The 12,132-nt window shown below is 33.4% G+C and overlaps 1 protein-coding gene across 1 annotated transcript; it reads left to right on the top strand.

Annotated features, from left to right (window-relative positions):
* The first annotated feature begins 10,163 nt into the window (after positions 1–10,163).
* Positions 10,164–11,932, top strand: LOC145684835 (trypsin V-B-like). The gene has a single exon (XM_081757199.1). It carries the CDS (start codon positions 10,190–10,192, stop codon positions 11,132–11,134), a length of 945 nt encoding a protein of 314 aa, XP_081613325.1. The 5' UTR covers positions 10,164–10,189; the 3' UTR covers positions 11,135–11,932.
* The last annotated feature ends 200 nt before the right edge of the window (positions 11,933–12,132 follow it).

The following is a 12,132-nucleotide window of genomic DNA, read 5'->3' as shown; positions in this document are numbered from 1 at the left end:
TGTTTGTATCTTGCACAGACATATTCAAAACTACATAAACAGCTTATAATAGATAACGTTAACTTCCTATGCGTATTTAGACAAGATGATACTAATCTTAAACATGTGTATAACGAGTTTGTTGGAGGAGATATGCCTTATGATAAATTTAAAGAGATATGTTCAAAATGTTGGCAAGGAAATTATGGTTTTATAGTAATTGATATGACAAGGAAGATAAACAGTGGTAAGTATAGGAACAAGATAAAACACTTCTTAAACGTTTGACGTATTTTCATGTTTTTTCGTTTTAACGGTTTAGGTTTTTCAGGTTTTTAAACGTTTTTGACGTTTTTTAACGTTTTTCACGTTTGTTCGTTTTCTATATAAATGGATGAGAAAGAAATTAATGAGAATATTAAATTAAAGGAGTTCTTGGTAAAGGGCTTCAAATCTTGGAAGAAAGAAAGAGCAGGTATATACGATAAATTTAAGACGCAAGAACAACCTGTAATTGATGCTATCCAAAATTTAAGAAGTGAGATCAAACAAGTAGCAGAACCAAATAAAAATCTAATAACTGAACTTGTTAAACCTGTAAATAAGACGGCTTCAATAGATCCTAGTCTACTAGAAACACCTAAAAAGATAACTTATGATAGGTCTCCAGGTAGTAGTGATACACCTATAACAGGATAAATAAAACAAATTAAAGACAAAGTGGAAGGAGTAAAGCCTTTAACAACAGCAAAATCATTTGGCAAGATTGCAACAAAATATTATAGTAAAAGAAATGATAGTGTATTTGGAATAAGAGCTGTTGAAGAAGATGGAAAAATAATAAATAAGATAGTAAAATCTAAAGTTAAAGTGAGTGGTGATGATTTGATAATTAGTGGTAAAACTTATAAAAGAACAGAAGGTCTATGGGAATTTTTAACGATGAATACTAATAAAACCATTGAAGATTATGATGATGACGATTTTGAACAGTACAAGGAAATAATGATAGAATCAGACGTTGAGTTCCAAAAATAAAATCGAGATAAAAAAGTAGCATCTAATAGGGGTTTTAAGCACAATAATATTATTAAGCCTATTTGGGATGATTATATTAAGCCATATTTACCTCCAACACCAACAAGAAAGAAAACACCAAAGTCTGTGGAAGGAATAAAAGTATACAACGAATTACGTAAAGAATATATAGGGATGGATGATGTTAGAAAGCTTATAGATAGGCTAATAGTTATAGATGGAGAAGAAAAGGCTTGCTAATAATAACTTTTATAATGTGAAAGTAGGTATAGTGAATATGATTAATAATAAGCTTTCACAATTTATTCCTAATGATCCGAAAGGTATATGATATTTGATTAAGATCTTAAATACATTACCCCCATGATTTTGGAATGATGAAAAGCTTGGAAAAGGACTAATTAAGATTTTATACATGAAGGGAATACCAGAGTTACATATACCAGGCTTTTCATACTGCGGGCCTTTTCGAAGCTACAAGAAAGATTAGAAAGAGGTGATAAAGGTATTAACCACTTAGACGAGGCTTGTAAGGAACACGATATATACTACAGAGACAGTAAAGGTACAGAGTCAAGACATATAGCAGATAAGAAACTAGAAACTAAAGCATGGAATAGAGCATTAAGTAGGGATGCATCAATTGGTGAACGATTAGCTGCATATGGTGTTGGTACTGCTATGAATGCTAAGGTTAAGTTAGGATGGGGATTATAAGTTTTTAAATGTTATTATGTATGATTCTTTTATGGATACATTCCATAAAAAGCGTTGTTTCAAGATTTTCTGTTACGTAAGAGAAACGAATTTTTACCCTTTGTTTATATGAGAAAAGAATTGTTACCCTTTGTTTATGTAAGAGAAACGAATTGTTACCCTTTGTTTATGTAAGGAAACGAATTGTTACGCTTTGTTTATGTGAGAGGAACGAATTGTTACCCTTTATTAATGTAAGAGGAACGAATTGTTACCCTTTGTTTATGTAAGAGGAGCGAATTGTTACCCTTTGTTTATGTAAGAGGAACGAATTGTTACCCTTTATTTATGGAAGAGGAACGAATTGTTACTCTTTATTTATGTAAGAGGAACGAATTCTTATTCTTTGTTTATGTAAGAGGAACGAATTGTTACTCTTTGTTTATGTAAGAGGAACGAATTGTTACCCTTTGTTTATGTAAGAGGAACGAAGATTTTCTTTATAATAAATGGATAGTATAGAGAGTTACGAGTTACAGAGTTTTAAATCTAACTCAAGAACATTTAATAATTTGAACGAAGCTAACAAAGATATTGAATTTGATTTCGATGTGGGGAGGGGTTCATACATCCACACAAAGCAGATTGTCATATGACTTTTGAAGTTGCAGGTGCATCAGTTGGAGGAACGTTTGGTGCAAATGATACTATAAAACTTGTAGATAACTTCTTACCATTCTTCTTTTCTCAAATTGAGGTTAGAAAGCATGGAGTTGTTATAGATAAGATTAAACTACCTGGAATAACATCTACAGCTATTGGAACATTAAAGATTTCCAAACCAGAAGTTGAACGTTTAAAAGAAGCAGGATTTGAAACAGATGATAAACTTGGTCTACGAAAGGATTTTAGCGTCTTGTATCCACTAAGATTAATTCCAGGCTTTTTAAGTGATTATAAAGAGGTTATGCGGAAAGGTGGATTGAGAATAACATTTACAGAAGCTAATAATAATAACGATGCCTTGTACAAATCGACTGGAACAGGAGCAAGTGCAACAGCTCCTCGTGATGGAAAAATAACAATAAAGATTATGGAGATAAGGATGCCAATTATTGAATACGAATCTAATTACGAAACCAGTTAAAGTTGAATATTCTAAAAAAGAAACTAAAATCATGTTTTCATTCCATACTTATCAGTGTGTTCAGAAGACTGTTGTAGGTTCTTTCTTGGAGTTCGATGTTACTACTCAATTTAATTCTAGACAATTTGATATGCCTGTTTCGTAGTTGTAATGTTCCAAACTGATAGAAGTGGTAAACAAACAGCAGATGCAAGTAAGGTCGATCATTGTAAGATAAAGAATATCTATCTTAAGAATGGAAGGAATGAGGTATTTCCAAACGAATCAAGAAACTTAGATATTGCTAACAGGGATTATTTTAAGATGTATGAAGATTATAAAGCATTTAAGAGAATAACATGTGTTAATACCGAAATGTACTATGATCCTAAAGAGTTTATAGATAACAAACCAATGTGAGTGATTAATTGTAGTAAGAGAAAGAATGTATCGGTAAATGAGAGAACAAACATAAAGATTGTAGTAGACTTTGCAGAAGCTGTTTCTGATAATACTATATGCTATGCGATTTTAATTGGACAAAAGAATTTTACGTATGACCATAAGAAAGCAATAGAAGAGTTTTAGATAGTTAAATGTAATTTTTGTAATGCTTACGAAGGTTTTCCATAAACGTTATTCTAAAATTAGCAAAAATGATTAAAAATGTTTTGTTAAAGATAAAAATTGAAGAGTGATTATTGATTTTCTATATAATAAATACGATGGCGAGTCATATTGAGCTTTTAAATAAACTTGCAAGTCTTGAGCAAAAAGAAGTTATTGGATTAAGAGAATTAGAATTAGATACAGAATATAAGATTGTGAAAATAGAAAAGATCAAAACTAAGTTTGGAAAGAGCTTTCTAGTTGAATGCGAAGGGCTTAAGGGCTTTCTTCCACCTAGATTTACAAAACACTTTACAGATAAAATGATTGATGAGATCATTAAAGATGGAATAAAAATCAAATACACTGGTCTAAAAGATAATTACCCAACTGTTGAGTTCTGTACGTAAATTATAAATGGGACGCGGTTTTATGAAATTTTTCATAAAATGAACATTTTCCTTATAACAAATAAGAAGCTATGGATAATTATTTGAATAAGAAAAATGATGTTAAAGCATTGAGATTCCATCGCATAGATGAGTTAGAAAAAAGTAAACCGTACGAGATAACATTATGGAAATTGATTCAAACACAGCGTTATGGTCAAAAAGTTTTAGTACATTTAGATGAGAAGTAAAAGACGTTATTACCACAAAGATATAATGATGATACTGAGCAAGTGTTGAAAGACATGAAAAAATATAAGCTGTTTGTTAAGTATGAAGGTTGGAAAGACTTAGATAATGGTTCTAAAATACATCAGTTTTACTTTAGAAATGAATCCAAAAATAGCAAAAATGATTAAAAATATTTTTTAGAAGGAAAAAAATGGAGTGGTTATTACGGATCCTCAAAAAAGTTCATTCTTGCTAATAATTTCAATGTAATTGTGAAAAATCTGCAAACCGATGTCCAAGTAGTTTTTGATATTAACGGTTGTCTATTCAGCTTGAATTACGATCAGTGGACAGAGTTTAAGAAGTCATCGTTTCCTATAGAGAACGAAGTTAGCAGAAGATTCCATTATCATTATCCGAACTGGTAATTTTAAGTATTTTTTAAGTGTATAATTGTTTCTATGGTTTCAAGACTATAAAAACTAAGACCTTTAGACATACAGAACGCAATGCAATTTGTTTTTTAAAGATACATGTATAAATAAGAGCTTTATAAGAGTTTTTAAATTATATTCTTAGTGTTATGAGACCTACAAAACATTCAAAAAATAGCAAATTTATTTCTCTATTGATTGTCGTTTGAATTTTGAAAATCGGTTAAAAATAAGGATGATATAAGCAATTTTCGTTTTGCATCTGAAATTTCAGAAGTTATGCATTCCCGCAGCACTTGACCCTGTACGTATGCATTCCAAAAATGCAATCAGATTGTCAAAATATTCAATAGAAACCAAGATATAGATAATCTTATTGCTATATATTTTTGAATTTGCCGCTTCTATAAACACTCATGCTTACGTAGTCACCCTAAAGGATCGTGTATCAGTAAGAGACCCAAAAGATATTTCGTCACGGATTCAATGACATCATGTTATTACGTTGTCTCGGGCATGGAGACTACGTCAGATCCAGCGCTCTCTCGCGGCTGCTAGCTAAAAGTTGTGTTGAAGGAAGAGGCTAGTATATATATATATATGTTGGTGTGAGAAGAAGGAAAAAGAAACTGGATTGTTAATCACGCTTCAAAAAAGCAAGAGAGAGAATGATCATCTCTCTCATGTACATGTATGCTATTGCTTCTCCCAACTGAATCTATATATATATGCAGTAGCCGTATGCAGCAAACTAAACTTTAAGTTCGCATTACTCAGCCATTAGTAGCCGATTTGCACCAAACAAAAACTATATTTTCAATCAAAGACAGCACTATGAGTTATAAGTTATAGATGTAAGTTTTTATGATTTGAAATGTTATAAAAGCCTATGCGATCTCACTTTCGGATTGTTGATGATTGATATGGTTTTGATTATGAAGAGCCTCGTTTTAGGGCGCTTAGATCGTTATGATGTGTTTAAGTTATGATGATTGATATGGTTTTGTTTATGAAGAATCTCATTTTAGGGCGCTTAGATCGTTATGATGTGTTTAAGTTATGGTGATTGATAAGGTTTTGTTTATGAAGAGTCTCGTTTTAGGGCGCTTAGATCGTTATGATGTGTTTAAGTTATGAGAATTGATATGGTTTCGTTTAAGCCGGAATGATTGGTAGCTAGGTGTAATTCCTTATGTAAATGCTTTGTGATTTCCTACTGTGCTAATAGTTAAAGTACTGGTGGAAAATAAAAAGTGTCATAGATTGTTTTATTTCTTTTCAATGTCATATGTGTTGGATTAAAGTTTTCTATCTTATTCGTGTTTCTCATCTAAATACTTTGCGCTATGTGTAGTTAGTTGGACCCTTATGTAAAATGCTTTGTGTTTTCCTGTGAGATGTTCAAAAGATATTGGGAGGGAGATAGTTGTCTGCAGAACCTACATATGTACACTACTCTTCTACGTGCAAAAATAAGCCTGCCAAAAAATAATGAACATAGGCTTAAAAAGAAAATATATATTTTAGAATTATGACGACATCACCTCCTATGTCTCGACGCAGGAAGCTGTGAAATCATACATAAGGTCTTCTACAATGCCTCTGGACCTGAAAAACAAACAAAAAAAAGAACGAAGAAGCTCAAATAGGAGAGTTATAACTTAATGTACCATCAAACACCAGTATGGTACAAATTGTACCATAAGTACCCCAATGGGTTATGAGCATCTTATAAGTTTACTTTGATGAAAGAATTTACAGTATAAGATCTTTGTGCATATGTCATAGTTTCACAGTAATAACTGTAAACTTGTAAACATAAAATACACTTTCCTTGCATTTCAAAGAAACCCTTTGCTGCTTGGATGCAATATAATACACAGTCGTCTTTTATGTGGAAATATTCGTCGTAACCGTAGCATACCACTTGTAAACGTAAAATAGTGTCTGCCTACATTTTATAAAACTATTCCGATAGTGAAAATCAATTTATATTAATCTTTTCTCATTTTAGCCGTAAAATGACAACTTATATGACGGTCTATTGTAAACTTGCACTATGCAATGTATTAGAAAATCATTTAAAAATGGAAAATGATATGATTTCTTTAAATTAACATAATCTCGAAAAATTTGCAAAGTTCCTTCTTAGGATAATCGTTAGTAAGTAAAAACTGTGCAGTTATAGTTTAGGTACACATACTCAGAATCATAATATATCCTTGGCTTTCAACGGCATGTTTACTCTTGCATAAGGAAGGACTTGTATTACTGGAATCAGATTTACATTAAAAGGGCTTTTCTGTTATCGGTACAAATAGAGCGTAGTATCATAAAAACTAACAGTAAATATAAAAGACACTAGCTAACTTGTGCTACACAGCTACTAAAATCGAGAATGGTAGGATTTCGGACTTCAATTTCTGAGCTTGCGACATCTAAGACCATGTTAGCCAGTCACCATTTTGAGGGATTACGTTCGTCGGCGAGCTCACTATTCTTGAAAAAGGAAAGAATAAAGGATTGGTGAAGGAAGCAAGAGGCCTGGGACCTGTATGATAGTACGGCATTGGCCTAACATGAATGAGGAAAACTCGATCAAGATGGCTGGCTTGAAAAAACTTCATACACTTTTAAAATCATGTGCCCCCACAGGAAATCGACTCCGTGAGCGCTCTCACAGAAGGCAAAGTGAGTTTAAACCGCACAAAGTAGGAGCACGGAAACGTTTTTTAGCAACAAATATAAGATTGTTTTTAACAGGCGTTAACATAACATTTACCATGTCACTAACGGGTGCAGATGTTGTTACTAACGGGTGCAGGTGCTGTTTTGGCGCACATCATCCTGGAAGATTTACATGGAAGATTGAATTCTTTGCATGTAATGATATGTTTAAGGAAAAAAATCTGCAGTCATCACAGTTAAACACAAATTAAAACACCTGTATTTTATGTTTACAACTGTAGTGTTACTAGTGTAAAGGCATTATAAGTGCTTTACATGGATAAAATAAGTGAGTGGATATGAGAGATGACTCCATTAGGTGCTATTTTACACCGGCAGCATATTTCTGCACAGTGTAGAGGACCTGAAGTTTATGTTTACAATGCAGATTTACTAGTGTGAAACCATGGCAACTGCAATTGAAAAGATGAACAAAGAAACTAGTATGAAACCATGAAGTTAGTGCCAAAATCAATTTCTTTCCACTACCGTTGATTGCGCGGATACCCACGACGCCTGGTGTGCCTCGTCTTTCCGGACACAACCTGCTCTAACACGTTGTCCCACCAGCTTCGCATTGCCTTGACTCGGTTACATAGCATTTTTTTGCTTTTACTGGCTACCTAGCGCAGTTTGGTTTATGTTTTTTTCCAGTGTAACTTTTATTCTACACAACCGCAAGGAATATTTATACGAAAATCGTAATTGAATTGCAATTTTTCAGGAATTATTCTTGTGGCCTCTTTGAGCTGTATCTATACCAAGTGATATATTTTCATGTCACCCAGTGGAAACATTTTAGGGGTTAATAACAAAAAGATTAGTGAAAAAATTATATTTTTCCAACCATACTTTTGAAGGTGCAAAAACGTAAAACTATAAATACTTATAAAGCTTGTATAAGGTAGCGTAAAATTCAACTGGCTTCATGAACGAAGCTATCTTTCTACGGTGTTTCCAATAATGCTTTAACAACGAACAAATACATAGTTTAGTGCGTAACGTATAGATAATTTCATGCCATATGCAATATTTTCTGCTATCCTCGGATAATCTGGGGCCACCTGCTGCGTTCCTGTGCTGATTCTGTTGTCATTCTTGTTTTTTTTTTTTGAAGCCAACTAGTACACGTTAAGGGGGCGCAGTGACTCAGTAGTAGAGCGTTCACTTCCGGTGCTTGGGGTCCCTGGTTCGATCCCAGCTATCGGCGTTTGGCCTTTTTGGTGGACAAACACGGTGCTTCTGGGTTTTCTCAGGATTCTCCCGTTTCCTCCCGTTTTCTTCATACCACCATTTATCTCATTTTTCATTATCAGCGTTTCCTTTAGCCTAACCGGCTTATCCATGGGACGTTAAACTTAAAGATTGCAATTCATTTTAGTGCACGTTAATGTCTTATAGTGAATTTGTACAAATAAATACAAATCTATAACATAAAAACGATACAAAAAGTCGATTTACTTTAAATGAAGTACATATGCTATGAATTTATACATTGATCGGTACAATAAATCTACACCTCATAAATAAAATAGGAAAGTAGGAAAATAAAATTAAGAGGTAATAAATATCCAATCAAAAAGTATAAAAATATATTTGAAAAAAAAACTTTCTAAAATTTTAGTATAAGAACCCATTAGAATGAGGATAGGTACCTAACTTGAGACCCCTCCTTATCTTGTAAAGTATTAGCTGAAATCTACCGGTAGCTGAAATCATATAAAAAAATCAAACAATGTGGGCGCTATTTGTTTATCCGAAAAGGAAAAATACCTTCAATTGTTGGAAGGATATTCATATTTTGTAGGATGCATACATTTTTCCCAGTTGCTCATAAATCGTAACTAAATACACATACATTTTCCTAATTAGAAACCAAAGGTGGAAGTTAGTTTTGCTTTCTTTCGAAACAAATGATAAGCGAAAATCGTTCTAGTTAATCTTTACCAACGAGCAGAGGACTAGCTCAAGAGAGTAATGGTCCCGGACGTAGGAACAAAAAACAGTTCTGATTGTTTGGCGTTATCCATTTCTTGCAACTTCGAATTCAAATAGCAGAAATCAAACGATTGTTGCTGTCGGTCTTCGTGACCGTGGGGGCTAGCGCTATATGCTAGTAACGAATATCGCTCTTGGCGTGCGTTCAAACCAGACCCAAGGAAGTTCTTTGTAACATTTTATAACACTTATTTAAATTAAAATAAGATGAAAATAATACTCAAAAAACCGATTTACTTAGTTTTGTGCAGATAAGTAGTGTTAGAAGCACGGCAGGGCTCGTTTTGTTCCTCTTGTGCTTCATGTGAGTAACTTAAAAAACAGCTGGCTAGGATAGCGCGTAAAACAGCAGGTTAGAGTAGCGCTCGATAAAAGTACTTCCGGGAACATTACTCTCTCGAACGGGTCGTACGAGGAGTGACTTTGTCCTGTGCTTAGAGCCAGTAATTTATTTGGTATTGTGCTGGCATTTTAGATCAATTTCTTACTTACTTGGTACACATGTGCATGTTAAAAGAAGTGAACTAAACTTGTTATAGGTACAAAAAGTGTATTTTTTTACAGTGCGTGTATTCTAAAATTGAAGAAAATGAAGTATATTGAAAATGTAAAGTTTTAAATGTATGTACCTATACAGGATTTGACTTAAAGACAGTATTGAATGAGAATTAATAAAGGGACTCCTAATACTACACAAAAAGCTGGATCCCCTCCTATTAGCTAACGCTAATAAAAATGAAAGTGTAGTGACTTTGGTCACATTTTTTAATATAATTTATTATTATTCTATTTTTATGTATTACCATATGTCCTAACTTAAATTACACACTGCACAGAAATGAAATACATGAAATCATAATATGGTGTGATGTGTTATTTAAAACATACAAACCTACGCATTTAAAAGAGAAAGTGTCATCACTGTTTTACTGTGTCGTCAATTATAACAAAGAAAAAGCAGGATGTTCTACCTATTGGAAATTCTCGTGGTGAATACGTTTTTATGTACTGCTGCTACAGCAAATTACGGTAGAATTGTTGGAGGAAACGTTACAGATATAGAGAAATATAAGTATGTTGTCCAAGTTTTTGTTGTTTACCCGGACGGAAAAATATCTCTTTGTGGAGGATCTATTCTCTCTCAGTATTGGATCCTTACTGCAGCACACTGTTTTGTTAAGGACAGACAATTCGAAAGAATTGAGGTGGTTGCTGGGCATACGGATCTACTCCCACCAGAACCTTTTAGCAGAGGCACGGTTTCTCTTACGATTCCACATTCCAGTTACAGTCCTGCAGGTCGAGATGATGATATTGCGCTTCTAAAACTTAAACTGGGACTAACAAATTTTCATAACTTGTCTGTAGCAACATTGCCTAAGGATATATTTTCTAGTACAGTCACACAAAACAGTACATGTACTACAGTTGGCTGGGGTGAAACCGATGATGGTGAATTAGGCAAACTGTTAATGGAAGTTGAGATGCCTATCGCGGATGTAAATATTTGTAATACAGTTTATGCTAGAGGTGTAGATCTTAATAATACAATATGTGCTGGAGATTTAAACGGGGGCAAAAATTTTTGTTCCGGGGATTCAGGCGGACCTCTAATATGTGATAATGTAGTTGTGGGAGTTGTTTCAAGGAACGCTGCTGATAATTGTGGCAAAAAAAATACTCCTGGTATATTCACGAAAGTTGCTTCATATCTCAATTGGATTCAAGATGTAATAGCAAATAATTCTGAGGAAAATAGTTCTACATCAAGAGATGGTTCTACATCAACATATGGTTCCACATCAAAAGATGTCTCTAAATCAATTGCTCATCAAAATATTCCTAAAACTCGTATCATATATCTCTTTTGCATATATATTGTCGTACACACACTTTCCAGTGTATAATACAATTAGTGTAAAGCATTTCAAAATTCGTTGTAAACGTAGGTTTGTCTTATTTTCCACGAAAATAAAACTAGAACTTATATGCAAGAAGTAGTAGCTAATAATTCTGAAGAAGATGGTTCTACATCAAAAGAAGTTGCTAAATCAATTGTTCACCATTCCTAAATCTCATGTAATATGTCTCTTTTACATGTATATTGTCGTACAGACATCTTTCAGTGTATAATACAATTAGTGGAAAACATTTGGAATTCGTTGTGAGAGCATGTTTGCATAGTTCCTAAGAAACTAAAACTAGAACACATTTGAATTTACGTTAGGACAGATTTAATTTACTTCAACGTCTGGATACTAAGTGCGGAAGTAGAATTTAATCTGCATAATGTACTAAAGTCACTACGATATATCTGGTATATGGCTGAAACAATGTCTTAATATATGGCAACAATGCGAACTAAAGATCACACCCTTGATTCACCCACGCGTTGAGCCAATGAAGTCGTTTGCACAAGACAACGATAATATTGGGGAAGCCGATAATTTCGGCTATAAAATCGACATCAATGTACTGAATTTGTAGTTTGGACATGCACCGACATTATCGGCCTATCTTCCGACGACAGCAATGCAGCCGGAGAAGCTTTCGAAAATGTAGGCGAAATTGCAGGCACCGACTTTGTCGGTGGAAATGTTTTCTGATGAGCGAATACACATGCTGCCGGCCATTAGTTTAGATGAAGAGAGTGAGTGACAAGCCGCTATGTATTCTTCTTTCGGTTCTTGCCTTTGGAGCGTTGTTATTTCCATCTTTTCTACTACAATTGAATATTATTATTATTATTATTATTATTATTATTATTATTATTATTATTATTATTATTATTATTATTATTATTATTATTATTATTATTATTATCTTGTCCTACAAACAACTAGGAACAGATTGTTATTTTTCCACAGTCTCTGTTTTGGAGTAGCTAGTTCCCTTTATTACATAA

Source organism: Thermobia domestica, chromosome 5, assembly GCF_964235325.1.
Source record: "Thermobia domestica chromosome 5, izTheDome1.hap1.1, whole genome shotgun sequence".
NCBI lineage: Eukaryota > Metazoa > Arthropoda > Insecta > Zygentoma > Lepismatidae > Thermobia > Thermobia domestica.
The sequence above is the reverse complement of the archived record's forward strand: the minus strand, read 5'-3'. Positions and strand labels throughout refer to the sequence as shown.